We start from the raw sequence: 19805 nt of genomic DNA, 5'->3' as shown, positions 1-19805 counted from the left end.
AGTTCATTTGTGCATATTAGCATAAGCATAAGAAGTGTTGGGAACCATATTTCAATGTGTATAATTTAGCTGCTAGCCTGTCTACAGATGCTGCAGGAAAGAATTTAAACAATAGTTCCAGTCTTTTCAAATTCAACAAAAAATCAGCCTGATCTAACATAACAAGATACCTTTCATATTGCTCTGAAACAGATACTCCAACTTAGCACAAAACCTTTGCAATTGGTGATTATCATCATCAATAGGTATCTTACTATCTTCAAATTCTGACTTCATCTCGTTAATACAATCTGAAAAAATACACAAGAATTCAAACCATGAATCTCACAATTTTTAGTAGTATACATTCAAATTATTTTGTACATGCACTTGCTTAAAATTTGGCTTACCAATCACTGAGAACCTTACATCATTTCATAAAAGTGTTTATTATTTACATGTTATGTCAGAGAATGCCTCTAAACACTTTTGTAATCAAAGTGCTTGTAAGCACAGAAGGGTAAAGATTGCGTTTATTTATCAGTGGAAAGTAAAATTACATATAACATTAATGTCAATAAAGAATTGGTTGTAGTTGATTCATTCAACTATGATTCTGGACAATGGGAGATAACTTCAAATTTTAAAGATGACTTTAACAATGACATCATCTATATTTTTAGAACAGATATCAGATTCCTGCACCTTGCAAAAGATATGTAATTTTCCTGACAGGTACTGTAACATTGTTTTGTGATTTGAATATCTGAGCATATATCAGAATGATACATTTCTGAAAATGTTCATGGAAAGGATGTGTGGAATGTTATGATCAATGCACTATATTTTGTTTATCAAAAAGGTAGTGATAATTATAAGCCTTGGAAGATTAAGATATCAAGTCAGTAACATAGGGTTTTGACAGCATTTCATGCAATCTTTACTCAAAAATTGGACTCCCAAAATGAAGCTACATATATCTAATGCAAACTATTGCATAGACCTCTGACAAGTCCCTCTCCTAACATGTCTTGTTTGCACCCCCCCCCCCCCTTTTTCGGCTCTCCTTTTTTTCAAAATCCTAGATAATCATCTCAATTAGATGTACAATGTACTTCTGACAAACGTAGAAGATAATGAATTTGCTGTCAATCCCAACTTAAATAACCAAAGACTTTGAACCTGCTTTTTTCTACTACTTTACTATGCACATAGCTAGTTCAATTATAAATAAACAAAGTGAGTACATGTTATTACAATTAGTTTATTCTGATTCAGATAACATATAATGTGTCTGGAAAGGATGACATGTTTACCATCAGACTGTAACCATGTGGGCTTTAAAGCTCCCAGCTAGTTGGTCATTACAGTAGCTTGTAAAAGGCATTATTAATTTGACATTGACCCTTTTTTTTATCCCAAATTTGCATACTTTTAAAATAATTGTAGATGGTGGAAAGCATCTATTCAGCACTTTCACATATTGTATATATATAAGTAATGTCATACCTAGAATATCCTGTACTATCTTTGTTTCCTGTGGTTGTGTAAGAGTTCTTGGAAATTGTGCAACACCAACATTTCTCTGTGGTGATCCTACAGACCCTACAGAGCCAGCTGTTGCCCCTGGAACTACAGGAATAGACATTCTTGGTTGTTCAATGTTCCTTTACTTCATCATAAGCTGTAAATTAAAGCAACTTATTGAGAAGAAAGCATTTTAACAGTACACAATCCCACCCCCTATACAAAAGACTTGTCAGTGGAGCTTGATTTTTAATGTTTTTATTTGAGGGTCATCTGGCATACAAATTTTTAACTTAGTATCTATGTTTATTTGGAGCTCTATGAAACAGAAGCTGACACCTTGTGTAATTTCAAGACGCCTACCACCAGTGAGAGCAAAATGATTTGTTGTATGTTGACAATGCTACACTTGTGCATGTTTAAATTAATATCATTACTATCAAAAAATTACTTTATCGGACACATTAATATAACAAATACTGTTCCTACAATAGACTCATCAGTTATGTTTAAATCAAAGGTAAAATAAAATATGAAGTTAAAGTGCATTTAAGACCCTAATTTCAGAAAGGTTTGTCAAATACAGCTGAACATTACTTTGAGATGAAGAACCTTGATAAAAGACATTTCAAAAAGATGAGGTGGTATGTTCTTTTGCTTTAAGTTTTCAAGAGATTTTGTCTCATCAATACAAAAATTCAGATTTTTTTCCACAAATTTATCTTTTAAATTGTGTTTAAATCTGCAAAACAATGAGATGAAATTAGAAAATACAATAATAAAATGCTTTTCAAAATATAAATTCTGAGTTTCGTAATTATTACAACTGTAAAGAAATGCAAAACATTTTGAATTGTGCGTGTCACTTTTAATCAAAGTGCTGGATAGCACCTGTTGAAAGTTTGCACCGGTAGATTGTAATATTTCAAATAGATTGTAAATGTGTAGATTTCATGGTTAACTTTTTTTCCTACTTAAAAAAGAAAAAAAAACTTTATCAAGAAATAATTGGAACAGGATGCTGCTACGAAGTCTCCCAAGCATAGCTCTCAAAATTCCCACGGTCGCCTGACATTCAGCAAAGTCCAATACAAATTGGTCTGATCTAGTAAAGTGCTATCGTAAGTAACGTCTAGGTATTACACCTGTATGTCATTCAAATCTTATTGAAATCATGTACAGTAATATTCATGATTTAGGGGTTGGGATCTAGACAGTGTACAAGTTTCCAAACAGGCAGGAGAAGGGGTAAGAGCGACTCTTAGGCGACTAGCCTTTTATTTCATCTGATTTGTTTTATTATTCCGTACAAGAATATATGTTGTTTCAGTGAAAGGATTTCAACAGTTTTCAAGTTTTCGAAAAGAAGGGGGTGGATCTTGGCTGTTTACAAGTTCTCAAAACAGGATGGGGTGAGGTAACACCGAGGGACTCTCCTTATATTTCATTTTATTCGTTTTATTGTCCAATACAAGAATATTTATGGTTAAGTTCTCAAACATGAGGGGTTGGGGCTGACCCAAAGGATCTTTATTTTATTTGATTTGTTTTTGTTGTCCCATACAAAAATATATATGGTTTATGAGTGGGGATCTCAAACGTTTCTATTAAAGTTCACAAACATGAGGGGGTGGGGGCAATCTAATTAAAAAACGATCTCTCATGCTCCCTTTTTCTGATATGTCGCGTGGAGCCCTTATTAAAAACCGATCTCTCATGCTCCCGTTTTCTGATATGTCGTGTGGGAGAAACAGGAGCATGAGAGATCAGGTTTTAATTAGATTGGGATGGGGGCTGACCCAAATGCACACCCTTTTTATTTCATTTAATTTGTTTTGTTGCCACATACAAAAATATATATGGTTTAAGGGCAGGGATCTCAACTGTTTACAAGTTTTCAACAAAAAAATGGTGGGGTGACTGACCCCTCTGGAGTTCCTCTATATTTCATTTGATTTATTTCATTGTCCCATACAATAATATATATTGTATACATGTATGGTGGGGATCTCAACTGTTAACAAGTTCTCAAACAACCAAGGGGTGAGAGTGACCCTAGGGGGCTCGCTTTTTATTTCATTCGATTTTTTTTTATTGTAACGTATAAGAATATACATGGTTTAGGGGTGGGGATCTGACTGTTTTTATGTTCTCAAACATGAGGGGTTGGGAGGGGTGACACCATGGACTCAACCTAAATTTTATTAATTTGATTTGTTTCATGGTCCTGTGATCATTACTGAAAACCATGTGTGTCTGTCACTTACTGTTTTCAAGTTATAAAATTTATTATTGTTATTAAAAATTAAAAAAAAAGATCCCTTAGGGTTCTATAGTAAATTCCTCCCATCTGCTGACCCCTCAAAATACAACTATATAGACCCAAAAAGAAAAATAATAGGAACTGAGCAAAAACTTTGTTTAGAAGTCTTAATATATAGCAATTAGTATAATTACGAATTTTGTTATGGTCCGATTTCTAATGCCGAATATGTAAAAGGCTGAGTTTATTATAGTCCGAGTTTGTTGTGGGCCAAGATGAGATGAGATACTAAAAATACTTCCAATACTCTCTGGCTTTTACCTATTGAATAAACATTTGTAAAATCATAGTAAGCGACAAAAAATGTTCATTCATGAAATATTTTAAACACGGTATTAATTTTCTCTACAACCAGAGGAAGGTAGCTAGGAAACCTTTGAAACCGGGATTATAGTACTCCCATTTGGAGGCACACTTACAATGTATATGGATCTGACCCATGTCTGCAGAATACCGATAAAATCATAACGCAGAAACTGCTGTCTAGTGTGTGTATTGATTTTACTTTCCGTGTAGCACAGATCCGCGAAGTAGTGTTTGTTCGTCATTTTCAAATGAAGTTGAATTATTTGATTTATCGATGAAATTTCAGTACATTCTAATTCAAACTGTATGCTATAAAAATAGAAGAGCTCAAAATTTCAAAAGCATCTTCATGTTATTACATGTACATGTAGTTTTCAAACACCAATACTACATGTATGTATATTATGTAGAAGTAGGACACTTCCTAAAGTAAGATAGGCTGTCTCTTTTCCGGTTAAAGGCTGATGCCTTAAGAAAGTTTATTGCTATAGCAAGCTATAGCAAGCTATAGCAAACTTTCCAAAAACCTCAGAACATACACAAAGTGGCAATCTCCCAACAACAAAAATGTTTAAGAGGGATATTTACTGTCCAATAAATGTTTTGTGCCATTTCATAGGCCACTTACTGTTATTTGTAATAACAAAATAAATGCACGCTCCATATTTAATTTTTATTTTTTAAATAGATTTTAGATTGTTTTAGTAACATAACAGCAGCTGATTTAGAAGCCTTTCGCACACTTTCAGACGTTTCAATATCATAGGAAGGCACATTTGCATTTTGTTTAACAAATATTAGTAACATTTTTTTTTTACCAAATATAAGTAACATTTTGTTTACAAATATAAGTAACTTTTTGTAGCAAATTGTATCATCTCCAAGTTCACCACTAAATTAAGTTTGAACTTATTGCAAATTTCATTTACCTTTCAACTTAGCCGTATGAATTCGAAAGCTCTATAATAAAGGGAAATTTAAACTCTTACATAAGATATGGCCACATCAGGGAATGTTCCTGGAATTTTGGAAAAAAATAAATGTCTCCTACTGAATTTGGGGGAGTGGACACCTATGCATGCAATTATAGTCTAAACAGGCTTGTACAATTTGTATTAATTTCCCCACGCACTTATAGGGAAATTGCCCCAAATAAGTGCTGGATTTACATTCATAAAGTATTGCATTGAAAACTCTGATTTTGCACATTATAAATTTGGATAATACTGATGCATAAATAATTATGTATATCGATAAGGATCTTCCTTTTCCATGTTTACATTTTTAAACAGAAGTCTAAATATTGGATGAACCATATCCCTTTTTCCCGGAGCGTCTTTTTACCACAGAACACCACAGAATACCACAGAACACCACAGAATACCACAGAACACTAAAAATTTACCACAGAACACATATAATATACCACAGAACATAAAAACAAACAAAAAAACAACTAAAATATGCAACATACCATTAAAATAACTTAAAAAATCCATGAACTAATATTAATTAGACGGGAAATCTAAACTTCATCACCGATCACAAACCGCATATCGCTGAACAGCGCATTTTTTTTTTATTTTTTTTTTTTTTTTATTGTATTAATTGTGACCTTAATATATTATGTCAGTTATTAATGCAACAAATCATATTGAATTAAAGTTTAAATATCAAATATATCTACATTGAACACACCAAACAGGAAAGGAAAGTCTATAACATGACAACTCCGCAAACCACCAAATATATATATTATATATTTTATTCATTTCTTTCTTCTTCTTATATAAAATAGTTTTACTAAAAATAAGACAAGAGACAAATATCAAAATCTAACCGACGGAAAGAGATCGAGGACTTTGACTGATTACTTTAATATTATGAATATATTTAAATTCTATTTGAAATGCATAAAGTTCCTTTAGCACGATTTTAATCAATTATCATGCAATATCTTTGAATGTGTTTCCTTTTGACATACTTATATAATTTTATAAATCTTTTTTTTTAATAATGTTTGTAAAACAGAAGCCAGGCTATGTTATGGTCATTATTAAGAGTAATTAAACAAACAGAACCCACTTTATAATGAGGTCTATGTCAAAATTTAAAAAGAACGGATGGCTTCTATAATTCAACCACGCTGTCAAAAGAAATGGAAATTTAAAAGAAGTCCTACATAACTTTTTGTTTTTTTAACGATGTCTCAAGAGAAGTCAATTCACATTTTTGTTCTGTTAGCGACGTCTCAAATCTTGTGTTAGACAATGGAAACGTGAAACCATAAAGTACTGGAATCACAATTTCTTCCTGTAAATGTTATTGGATCATCTTTTACTTCCGACGAAAATAAGTGGACAATATTTTATTTCCTGTTAATATTATTGGTCAAATTTACGATTGGCTCCAAAATTTAAAGATATTGACCAAAGGGTATATATTGATAGAACAAGAAAAAAATTTCAAAAATCTTTCTAAATCTATTATAAAGTTTCAAAGTTAATCAGTAAAGTCAAAATGCCAAAACGCAAAGTTTCGTACCTAAAAAGGTCGATTTTTTGGCCCTGTGGTGACTGCAGACAGAACTGCTCCAAGAACTCAGTACAATGTGACTCTTGCAATTCATGGTACCACTATGACTGTCAACAGTTATCATTACAAGACGTTGATTTCTTGGTAACATCCAGCTGTTCTACGTTCTGTTGTTTGACCTGTTTGAAAGAAGAAGTAGGGTCAACCTACTCTTATTCATCTGGCTTACTTCGTCTTAATTTGGTAATTTTATGTTTTTATATTAAAAAAAAATTTGCAATTTTGCACAATTTTTTGTAAATTTTGTTTCATACGCTAAATTTCTTAATCTGTTGAATCGGCAGTCAACTGGAAGCCCCAACATGCACCAGATTTGGTTGATAAACTATTTGACATGGTGGACTTCCAGTTCATTAATCTACGGTCAGCCCTTCATCATTCTGGGGATTACATGCTGGTCAACTCATACAAACAGTACACTATAGCAGATGCCATCTGGAAAACAAAATCAGACGAGGAAAAACGAAAGCTGTTTAATAATTTCCTGCAGGACAGTAAAAAAAGAAAACACGAAAATATCATAACTTCATCTGATGGACTATACTCTGTTGTGAACAAGGCTAAGTCAATAGCCAAGAAACCTATGCAGAGAAAGAGACCAAGAACAGAAAGAGCCGAAAAAAGACATTAATGTATTCATTGAATTGTTTTGTTATTGATGTTATCAAATTAAAATTTTCAACTTAATTTTATATCTCTTTATTATTATTGAAATTTGACCACAGACAAGACTTATCTAAACTAGAATTTTTTCACTTGAAATTTGAGGAAGACACACACACACACAAACGTAAATCAGTCTTCGACCTTCAATTTCCAACAATTAAATATAAATACATGTAAACTTTAATTTATAGGTATTTAAAAAATTATATTGGTACAATTCTATGTGGTTTTCTCGATAATTGGTCTTACATTAATTTTTAGTCTGGTCCCAATTAAAGGCCAAGTCGATTGGGGTCGTAAGGACAATGAGTCGACACTAGATTGAAATTTTTAATTTGTTTGACTAATAAAGTCATATTATAGACATAATTAGCAATAACAACAACTGCAATGTCTGAATTGTTACTATTTTGGAGTTCTGTGTCATATTATATGTGTTCTGTGGTATATTTTTAGTGTTCTGTGGTATTCTGTGGTGTTCTGTGGTATTCTGTGGTGTTCTGTGGTAAAAAGACGCTCCCCCTTTTTCCGGCAACATTTTTCATATTGTTCGCAAATCGAGTGTCCTATCGATAAAAATGAACGAATATTATAGGAGTTGTGTTAAAATATCATACGCAAAACTTTTAATTCCGCTGCAACTGTCCGAGCCTCACTGTCCCTAGGAACTTCTACATGTCATTGCATTCATTGCATTGAAACTGACATTTCTTGATCATGTGATCCAACCTAGAGGTGTGATTATGACCCTCAAAAACAGGATGAACAACAACGCACTTCAAAACTATTACATAGTTGTCGGTTGCAATAACGTGATAATATTATTGTTATCCCTGATTTTTTTGTACATATTTTTTGTATTTTTACAACCGTGAGAAAAAAGCCATGACCGAAACCAAACCAAACCAAACGAAAATTCTAAAAAAAAAGAAACTGAGGACAGACTGCCAGTTGCTACTTTGCCGTCTCTGATTAAACTATCTTAAATGAGTAGTTACTAGCTGTCAAATTCATGTTCATCGATTTGTCTCAAATGATATATTAGATTTATAACAATGTAAAACATTTATCCAAATCATAAAAAGTCTAAAATAAACAATTAAAGATTCAATCATCATGGGCTCGATAATATGTAGCTGTTCGTTTCGTGTTAATTTTAGTCTAGACGCCATCTAAATCATTGAACTATTGAGATCATGAGTGACCTCGAAGACAGCCGACGGTCACACAACAAGATATAAACATAAACATAAAAATAAAAAGATATAAGGGCTTGTGCAAATTGATTTTTATTTTACATTTGTTTGATTTTTTTACCTGTATTAGAATGCCGGATTCTTTGAATCAGATCGAATCAGTATGATTGCATTGAAACAAATGGATGCTCAAAATTAATTTTTTTTCTTGTTATAAATTCTTATTTTTACTTTGACTGATAGATGTTTTTAAACGATTAAATGTATCTCAAATATCGTTAGCTGCTTTCCTATTTTAAAAATACTAGTAAATCAGTAATTATTTGATTCTTTTATGTTGACAGTGAACATTTTCATAGAACGTTAACAGCAAATATCAAAATTCCCTCTTTACAAAGAACGCTTACCGGCAAAATAACAAGTTAACAATATTGAAGGTGCCGGTAAAATAGCCACCTATAGAAATATGCTATGTTGTCTTCTTAAATTAAGATATTTCGATCAGCTGCAGTGCCCATGGGTAAATGGAACATGACTGACATTCAATTAAGATATTTCGACCAGCTGCAGTGCCCATGGGTAAATGGAACATTTAATACTGACATGCTAAAAAAAAAAAGAAATGGATCGATCGCGGAAAAACTCTCAGAACAAGAATGTTGAGACAAAATGGGGATGCCATTTTAACCATAGATATATAGATATATAATAGCCACACAATTAGCTAAGGCTATTATATCTATGTTTTTTAAAACTGACACGGGGGGGGGGGGGGGGGGGGGGGGGGTCAGTTAGTCAGGACGGTTAATTTTGCGTATACATGAAATGAACGTTGTGAAAAAGATTAACGGCACCAAAAAACTAGCTTATAACCTCTTAGTAAAAGACGGAGATTGTATATATTTTGTTTTATATAATAAAAAACAGAAAATTGACAATTGAGCAACACGGACGCCACAAAATCCAAAGGTAGAATTATATATAGGACCCTGAAATATTGAGCAGTTCTTAATCCACTGGTGACAACTATCGTGTAACTCTTGTCGTTAACTAATCTGTGATGAGTCAAAATCTTATACACTAGTAATAAAGTGTCATAAAATAAACGATTGGTGAGCTAGGAATCGATACTAATATCTAAGTATGTCTGAAGCTTGACCTAGCACGATATATCGATATTGTTTTGATTACTTTGACGGTATTTGACAAAGTCTTTTGGAATTTTTGGGGTTTCAATGCTCTTCAACTTCGAACTTTATTTTGCCTTTTATAGACGAAAAAAACAACAAATTCTGGAATCTATGACGAGTTTATCTAGTATACTGATAGGCAAATATAGAGCAAAATTATCGTAATCAATCAATGGCAACTAGTCATTCAAAAAGTGCTCTAATGACAACGTTTAGCTGACAGCCACAGTATTGCCCTAATGACTGAGTTTGTAAATTTTGCGGTTAGGAAGGTCATTAACAAAATAACTGTTTGGAAAATGATATCTCTGATTCCAATCATCAATTTAATGTCGGTGCATGAGAGCACGAATGAGATAAAATAAAAACCCTTGTGCTACTGATGAAACTGTTGAAGAAAAGACAATAATTAACCAATCAACACAGTTGAAAACCCCCAACAGTTAACGAACTTGAATCTACAGACACGCATGCAAATGACAGTCAGTTTTGATTCCAAATGAGAGAAAGAGAGAAAAAAAAACGATGAAGTTAATGTAGCAATAAGTATAAGGAGGTAAATGTGTGCTTTACTTCACTTCTCATTAAAGAGGCCTATCAATTCATGATTTATCACACCTGACAAAAATACTATACTTCGATTAAGATCAATTAAGCAAGATTACACGAACTTGTCAATTTCCTTTATACTGACATTTGACTCTGAACAGTCAAACAGTTTTAAAACATCCCTCTTTCAATCGTTATGAAAAAGACTATTTAACAATACTAAATACTACATACCACATTGATAAATGTCTGGCGTACAGTCGTAGTCAATACCATGGCTGCTGTCTGTCGTATTTGTTTTTGTTTACTAGTATGATTTTCTACATGCATTAGGTCGTTAGTCCTCTTGTTTGAATTTTATTACCTTTTTTTTATTATGTCGGGGCCTTTTACAGCTTACTATACGGTATGGGGTTTTGTTCATTGGTAATTGAAGATATTTTTGTGTTGAAATGCACTAGAAAATAACATTTAAAAGGAGTTAAAATCGTAGTTTGCTATCCTTCTATCCAAAATGTATCTAATAAAATTGATAATGGAAATGGGGAATGTGTCAAAGAGACAACAACCCGACCAAATAAAAAAACAACAGCAGAAGGTCACCAACAGGTCTTCAATGTAGCGAGTAATTCCCGCATCCGGAGGCGTCCTTCAGCTGGCCCCTAAACAAATATATACTAGTTCAGTGATAATGAACGCCATACTAATTTCCAAATTGTACACAAAAAACTAAAATTAAAATAATACAAGACTAACAAAGGCCAGAGGCTCCTGACTTGGGACAGGCGCAAACATGCGGCGGGGTTAAACATGTTTGTGAGATCTCAACCCTCCCCCTATACCTCTAACCAATGTAGAAAAGTAAACGCATAACAATACGCACATTAAAATTCAGTTCAAGAGAATGGCTAAATATATCTTAAATTACCAGACACGCAGAAACGAAAGACCTTCAATTTCTCACTCAGGATGAGAGTACCTTCAACATGAGGATTTTTTCGGTCAAGTTTTGAAGTTTTCATAAATTGACTGATTCTTACAGGGACTGGGACTTAATCCACATTTAGTGAGCACTTTAAAATTCACCTCATATATTGCAATTAACATGAGGTTAAGGATAATTGCGAAACAAGAAGACCAATGTAGACTGATGTATCCCCATTTTTAACATTTTTACTTCATGTGTGTGTTAATTTTATTCACACATTGTTGTCATACATATGTTATTTTCCCCGACTGTCTACAAGTGAGAGGTTAAGCTAGCTACAAAATCAGGTTTAATCAACAATTTTCTGCATAAAGGAAATCCCTTTACCTGTTGAACCAAATCAGGATACTACAGTTGTATGCCTTTCGTTTTATTTTTTGAGATTTTTATTTTTTCATTTGATAATTGAGCCTTTCCGATTTGAATTTTCCTTGGATTTCGGTATTTTTTATGTTTTACTTTTTTCATATCTTATAAATTGATTTTCTCAGATAAACGACTTCAAACTAGAATCTATGATAGGCGTGATGACTCCAACTTTCCAATTGTCAACTCCCCATTTCACAGCAGTAACAAACCTTTTGCCCAATTGTTTAGGGTTTGCATTCTTATTTGATACATTACGCTCGTTCGTGTTCACAATATGCGGATTGCATTAACAGGTATGTGGTTCGCACACAAAAACTGCACCAACAATATTATCGGCACTGTAAACGTTTTATTTATACTGTATTCCTGTTACGAAATGTTGATATTTTAGCGATACTTTAACATTGTGATATAAGCGGGAGGTTTGTCTGGCCAATAAAACTACCAAGTTTTGAATATGGCAGTTGTTATCAAATAGTCCGTTTCTATAAAAGTTGGCATCTGTGTTTGTTACAGTTCAGTGTTTCTGTTGTTCCGTTTTATTCCTCTTATTGATGTGTTTCTCTCAGTTTACGTTTGTGACCCAGATTAAGGTCAGTTAATAGTAAATCGAATTATGACTTTTGGATATCGATGTACTTCTATTTTCTTTATTTACGGTCACCATTACAAATTGATTGACCCACTCTATATGGCTGTGTCTCAACTCACTATCAATATATTTTTGCAGTCTGAGATATTTAGATTCCGTAATAGTTGCCCATAATCTATAATGGTCCGAGTGTGTCCTATTTTCTATTGTGTTATGTTGAGTGTATTCTTGCAAGACGGGTCATGTTTGCATAGCAATACGTGTTTTCAATGTCAACGCAACCAATGTCGGTACTTTTGAAGTTCATGTGGTTCCCTCCGGTTTTTTTTGGGTTTTTTTTTGTCTTGATTTGTCTTCTTAATCTATTATTGAAATTTGTTAAACATCGTCAAGATACAGCTGCATTAATTTACAGGCGCAATTATAATTTGGATGACTCTTGTAAAGTATCTGTCAGTGATTACAACGAATATGTCACATTTGTCACGTTCACAATCCTATCCTCTCTGCTGCGATTATGACAACAACGAAGTCGACTATCATACATTTGTTAACAGGTCACAATCAAACCTGACTTAATTTTAAGAGCACATTTTATATGAGGTTTGTGTTTGTCAATTTTGAGTTTTTTGAAATTTTCTTATGGCTGATGCATTGTTTCTTTTTCAATAACATGCGGGTTTTTTTGCCCTTTGTATTTGCTCTAAATTTTTGCACAGATATAATCATATCTGCTTTGAAGAACGACTTTCGCTGAGAAAGTTAAAACTAAAAACTGATGATTATAAGCGAGATATGAGGATAAATGACTTCACTTTTCATTGTTAATCATTGTGTAGCAACATTTGTTCAGTATCTGTATACTGATCATGTCTTTGTGTTCATTTGGTCATCTGGAGATATTTGCTGTAGATCATTGATCTAGTTGCTGCCTACTAGGAAGCTACAAAAAAATATTATTAACATTTCATCGAGAACTGCTGACGAGTCGTATGTAAACGAAAAACTTTTGTTGTATGTAACTACCTGTAAGGCTGGTATCTTTGATATCTTATTTCCTTGCAACTCGAATTCAAAGATCGAACGAAAAAAAATTAAGTTTAAAAGTGAAAATTGAAATCAAGTTGTGTTCAAACTGAGTTTAATTAAGTAAAGCTGCCGAATCAATGAAACATGTTAATTTGTATTGTTTGAATGTTACATGTTGTCATTGGATTTCAGGTAGGAAAAAGACGGTCAGATAAGAATCAAGTTTCCATATGTAAGATTCGACAGCTAACAAGTAACATATATTTGGATTTTTTTTCACTGGTTTTATCTTTTAATATACTGACAGCCTAATAAAATGTAAATACAAATAAAAGCTATAAATAAACAGGTGAACACAAAGTTAAAATCTTTTATTGAATAATTATCATAATCGTTGTTAGAATATGATGAAGTCTGCAGCTACTAGTTATTTACTTTTCTTACAAACAATAAATACTGATATCCGAAAGTAAATGTGTGTGTATAAACACTAGATATAAACAGACTAAGTTTACTTTGGGGCAGCGTTTTCAGCTCCATGAGAGCTTCATACGTCATGGCGGTATCTGCTCCCGAAAGTTGACATGTTACACTATTATTAACAAATTTATAGTCAAGGGGAGATAACTATAAATTGATTGACTTTTCAAAAAATTCTATTTCAATAATTGATGACATTTGTCTTTTCATTTATTACATAATATGCTCATTGGTTCAGACCGTAATGAAAGTATTGTATATTTAAATTCATAATTGGTACATGTACTTATAATTGTAGTGTATGCAAATTTTATACATGTATCTTTTGATATGATTTATTTTGAAACATAAACTGTTACATCTGTGGCCTGCATCATCATAATATGTGTTAGTTGTTATTTTGACTTTAGAGGACTATAAATACTGATATCCGAAAGTAAATGTGTGTGTATAAACACTAGATATAAACAGACTAAGCTGTTCTCCCGTCTTGAATAATGTAGTATTGAGAGTGCTGTTAATAACCATTGATATTTAGAAAACTATTTCGAAAAATGTCTTTTTATCTTAACATTTCCGTTTTAATCTACAAAGGTCTTGAAAGGAGATGGGTCATGTTACACAAAAATGTTATGAAACTACAATACAAATATTTTGGGGGAAAGATTCGTTCGCATTGAAATTTATTCTAGTTATTAGCCCTTGGAAGAATAAAAGTTACAAAGAACATACACTTGTACAGTAGTGATAGTGTCGACTTTACTATTGATCTAATTAAAGGGCACAAAAGAGTCAAACACATTTTTTTAATAAATACATATACCAATAATTATAATTTCACTCCATGATATTGTTGTAGTAAAATTCCACTGCTATCAGCTCCAAAGTTCATATCCGGGAAAGCATTACTTGGAAGTGGTTGTCCAAGATTGATATTAACTGATGGTAAATGTGTTGATTTGTAAAACTCCACTAACTGGCACAAACATGGAAAACTCTAAAATATTGATTGAAATTACGATGATTAATATGATTATCAAATTGAATGGTTGGATGGTACATATCGGGTAATTTTTTAACTTGATTTACACCCTGAGCCGGTCTTTTAAAAAGACGATATGTCAACCACAACACATACAAATAATTAAAATGATAAACTCTCAAAGAGAACATTTTACCATTAAACCTGAATGACAGCATGTTATTAAATATATGTTCTATCTGACTGTTTAACGTTCGCTTTGTTATTCGAAGCGGGTATGTTTAGCATATGGAAAGATATAAAAGTTAAAGTCATATAAAACTTCAAATTAAAAAAAAACGGTTGAACATGTTTTACATCAATTATATGGTAATTTTTATAAATTTACTGTTAGCAAAAAAATATTCGAAATACTAAGGATTTTCTTATCCAAGGCAAAGATAACCTTAGTCGTTTTGGAATTTTGAATCCTCAATGCTCTTCAAATTTGTAATTGTTTTGGGTTTCTAACTAGAGTCATTGATGAGTTGTATGTAGACGAAAAGCGCTTCATCCGTATCAAATTATTAGCCTGGTACCTTTGATAATTATATACTCTAATGGCTAAGTTTAACCTAGAAAAGTGAACGTGAACTTTTTTAAAAGAAAAATCTTTTTATTATAAAAAATCTTCCTTATTATACATATTTTGAATTATTGACTTCCCAGACACTTTTTCATCGATATCTTCCATTATGCAGTGACATACACTACGAGATGAACACACATTGGTTGTCAATTGATGCTATCTTTGTTTTCTTCTCCCGAGTATTTTCACGTAGACCTGTTCTTGCTCCTTTACTTGGTAACATATGATTTTGTTAGTTATGGGCCTCCTCTTTTTGGAATTAGAGTTCCTAATTGTCTTAATCAATTTATGATATTTCATCATGCCACTAATTTATAATTTCCAACATTTACACTGAGTAAACAGAATAAATTGGTAGCACCAATATATCTTGATGTTTTTCCACATCATTGCCATTAAAGAAAGCAAGTCAAAAATATAGCCTCGATCTTCACATTTTTAAAAATGAAAACAACACTTTTTTAAGTTGCATGCGTCCAATGCTCTTTTCAGGATTTACATTCATTCGCTCATATCCGAGACAATTCAATAGTCTATGACTAAAAAACAAGTAGTGTGTAACATCTTTCTGACATATCTCTGACGATATAGCCTAATTCTTAATCTCTAACGATGGCTTAAAACTCGAATTTAGAATATTTGCTGCAAATGTTTAGTATTCATAAAAAAAAATAAAACAGCAAATAAGAACACTAAAAAGCAAAACGTCTACTTTAAATAAGGCTATGCATTCCAACTTATACGCGAATCAATAGATTAACGTTGGGGATATCCCTCGTTACAAAATATTACGATAACACGAAAAATATGCATTAACTTTGAAAATCATTCTGCTTAACATTTTGTTTTTAATTTTTATGTGATAGTTGTTCCGTATATCATCTACACTTTTTAATATTCCATAATGTTCCATAAACTACTATCTTTTTCAAACTTAAACTAGTGAGTCCAATAACCTCAAGGGAAATGGCAGTACCTCTTTTGCAAATGCGCAAATGCATATTTCGATGTCTTGCAGGTTTACGTCTAATTAAGATCGCTTCATTCTCTCCATTAAATAATACATAATTGTGTATTAACTCATTAGTTAACTTTGAAGCGCACCAGTTACGGGGCGCCGAATGGGACTCTTATGGTTTTGTACTCAAAATTCAATTTTGTACGGACAAAAGTGACTTTTGTTCAACAAAAATGAGTTCAGTTTATCAAAATTTGTATCATACTACAAATTTTAAATTTTGTCATACAAAATTATCTATCAGCGGACAAAAGTCACTTTTGTCATAACAAAATTCATTTTTGTTACACAGACTTGACTTTTGTTACCAAATTTGAAAATTGGGCGACATGGCCCGCGACAAAAGTCAATTTTGTATTCAAATTAGTTTAGTTTGGTTTCTGTGAACTAATTTGCATACAAAATCGACTTTTGTTACACAAAAATGACAAAAGTGACTTTTGTCTCAACAAAATTGACTTTAGTGAGACAAAATTGACCAATGTGATCAACAAAATTGACAGAATTGACTTTTGTGAGACAAAATTGACTTTCGTGAGACAAAATTGACTTTTGTGAGACAAAATTGACTTTTGTGAGACAAAATTGACCAATGTGAGACAAAATTGAATTTTGTCTCAACAAAATTGACAAAATTGAATTTTGTCTCAACAAAATTGACAAAATTCAATTTTGTCTCACGTTAGTCAATTTTGTCGTCACAAAAATGAATTTTGTCGTCACAAAATTGACTTTTGTCTCAACAAAATTGGCAAAAATGACTTTTGACTCAACAAAATTGGCAAAATTGACTTTTGTCTCAACAATATTAACAAAATTGACTTTTGTCTCAACAAAATTGACAAAATTGATTTTTGTCTCAACAAAATTGTCAAAATTGATTTTTGTCTCAACAAAATTGACAAAATTGACTTTTGTCTCAACAAAATTGACTTTTGTCTCAACAAAATTGACTTTTGTCTCAACAAAATTGACTTTTGTCTCAACAAAATTGACAAAATTGAATTTTGTCTACAAAATTTAATTGTGTCTCATAAAAGTCAATTTTGTCTCACAAAAGTTAATTTTGTCTCACAAAGGTTAATTTTGTCTCACAAAAGTCAATTTTGTCTCACAAAATTGAATCTTACCTCACACAATTGACTTTGGTGATTTAATTTCCATATCAGGTAACAAAAGTCAATTTTGTATGCAAATATGCATAACTTTTAGACAAAATTGACTTTTGTCATGACAAATATGAATTTTGTCTTCAAAAATGAATTTTGTGATCACAAAAATTAATTTTGTCTACACAAATGAATTTTGTCATCACAAAATTGAAGTCCTCACAAAACAAGTCTGTAGCACATAGTTTTGTAAGACAAAAATTATTTTGTTATGACAGAATTGAGTTTTGTACAAAACCACAAGAGTCCCATTCGGCGCCCCGTACCAGTGACATTTTAGATGAAAAAGTTCATCCACGAGGGTATCACCAGCCCAGTAGTCAGCACTTCGGAATTGACATGCATATCAATTATATGGTAATTTTTGTAAATTTCCTGTTACAAAAATAAAGATTTTCTTATCCTCGGAATAGAAAACCTTAGAGGTATTTGGCACAACTTTTTTAAAATTTTGTGTCCTCAATGCTCTTCGACTTTTTACTTGTTTGGCTTTACAACATTGTTTTATCTGAGCGTCACTGATGAGTCTTTTGTAGACGAAACACGCATCTGGCATATTACATTATAATCCTGGTACCTTTGATAACTATTATCCATATCAAATGTTAATACCGGATTTCATAAATTTATTTCTGTAAATTCTTTTTTAGAATGGATGCCAATATATATATATATATAGATTATGAAATGCTTTATTTAATTGAACAATTTAATATATGATTAATTCAGTTTTAAAATGAATTAGTTATGTTAAAATCGTTAAAGTAGTTACTTTCATTTTTAAATGCCGGCCTTTTCTTATTTAATAACTTATTATTAACCTATGATTAGCCTTAATTACTATTTTCTCACATTTTAGATTTTTTTTTTTTTTTTTAATTTAATACTTTTTCGCCATCTGAATTAGAAATTACAAGTAAGTTAATTGGTGATGAACATGAATATTGAAGGAAAGAACATAAGAAAACTGCAATTACCGTAATTTAACTTACGTATTGTTTATTAAATGAAATCAATGGTCTATATTATTCTATTATACATATTGTAAATGATATATTTAAAAGTAATATCACAAAAAATACTGAACTCCGAGGAAAATTAAAAACAGAAAGGTCCAAATCAAATGGAAAAATCAAAAGCCCAACACATCAAACGAATGGATAACAACTGTCATATATGCTACGTTGCATACATACAACATACGTTTTTTAATATAACATTTTTTCAGAACAACTTGATATAATGCAAAACATACCTTCTTTAGGTTAAAATCTAAGAACATCTTCTTCTTTTTGTTGATTGCGATTGGGAAACTTGTTACTTCTCGCTTAGTTTTTAAATATAAACAATTTTCATATCCTGGCTGGTTAACGGTAGGAGTGATAAACCAGTTTCCCAACTGAAATATAAAGAATAAACATAAACACATATCTAAATGTATTAACATGTTAAGTTATAAATACGTGTTTGGTCTATACCATTGTACACAGAATATGATGACTTAGCTGATTTGAACTGTACTATTTAGGCCCATTTCAATTCCATGTTCACAAACTTAAATGTTTTAAGTCTTCCTCAACTTTTTGATCTCGAAAGTTAATGGTTTAAGTTGTTTCAAGAATTCGACAAGTGCCAACCTAATTGAAATCGGTGTTATACGGCTTAATTCATGTGCTTCTTGTAAACAAAATATCTAGAAACAAGAATGTGTCCAAAGTACACGGATGCCCCACTCAATCATTTTCCATGTTCCATGGACCGTGAAATAGGGTAAAAATCTAATTTGGTATTAAAATTAGACAGATTATACTATAGGGAACATGTGTACTATGTTTCAAGTTGATTTGACTTCAATTTTATCAAAAAATACCTTGACCAAAAACTTAACCTGAAACTCCCACTTTCATTTTCTATTTTAAGTCAACCGTGAAATTGGGGTCAACAGTCTAGTTTGGCTTTAAAATTAGAAAGATCATATCATAAGCAACAAGTGTACTAAGTTTCAAGGTGATTGGACTTCAGCTTCATCAAATACTACCTTGACCAAAAACTTTAAACTGAAGCGGAACGAACGAACGGACGGACGAACGGACGGACAAACGGACGGACGAACGGACGGACGAACGAACGGACGGACGAACGATTAGACGGACGAACGGACGGACGGGCGAACGAACGAAAGGAGCCACAGGCCAAAAAAAATAATGCTCCTCTAATAT

At 32.1% G+C, this 19805-nt stretch overlaps 2 protein-coding genes across 6 annotated transcripts in view; both read right to left on the bottom strand.

Annotated features, from left to right (window-relative positions):
• Window positions 1-8117, bottom strand: part of LOC134708066 (FYVE and coiled-coil domain-containing protein 1-like) — a 41046-nt gene extending 32929 nt beyond the window's left edge. For all 3 annotated transcript variants that reach the window (XM_063568365.1, XM_063568367.1, XM_063568366.1), the window contains exons 1-3: window positions 8014-8117; window positions 1489-1663; window positions 171-290 (exon numbers count right to left, since the gene is read on the bottom strand). In XM_063568365.1, coding sequence (XP_063424435.1) covers window positions 171-290; window positions 1489-1627 — 259 coding nt within the window. In that variant the 5' untranslated portion in view covers window positions 1628-1663; window positions 8014-8117. The remainder of the gene's footprint in view (window positions 1-170; window positions 291-1488; window positions 1664-8013) is intronic.
• A 3964-nt stretch (window positions 8118-12081) lies between these two features.
• Window positions 12082-19805, bottom strand: part of LOC134708065 (uncharacterized) — a 35275-nt gene continuing 27551 nt past the window's right edge. For 2 of the 3 annotated variants that reach the window (XM_063568362.1, XM_063568364.1), the window contains 2 exons: window positions 18842-18985; window positions 13666-14786 (listed from right to left, as the gene is read on the bottom strand). In XM_063568362.1, coding sequence (XP_063424432.1) covers window positions 14619-14786; window positions 18842-18985 — 312 coding nt within the window. In that variant the 3' untranslated portion in view covers window positions 13666-14618. Of the gene's footprint in view, window positions 13224-13665; window positions 14787-18841; window positions 18986-19805 lie in introns of those variants that run through there. The other variant, XM_063568363.1, reaches the window with a different exon arrangement.

Source organism: Mytilus trossulus, chromosome 2, assembly GCF_036588685.1.
Source record: "Mytilus trossulus isolate FHL-02 chromosome 2, PNRI_Mtr1.1.1.hap1, whole genome shotgun sequence".
Classification (NCBI taxonomy): domain Eukaryota; kingdom Metazoa; phylum Mollusca; class Bivalvia; order Mytilida; family Mytilidae; genus Mytilus; species Mytilus trossulus.
Note: the sequence above shows the minus strand (reverse complement) of the source record. Positions and strands in the feature narration are given on the sequence as shown.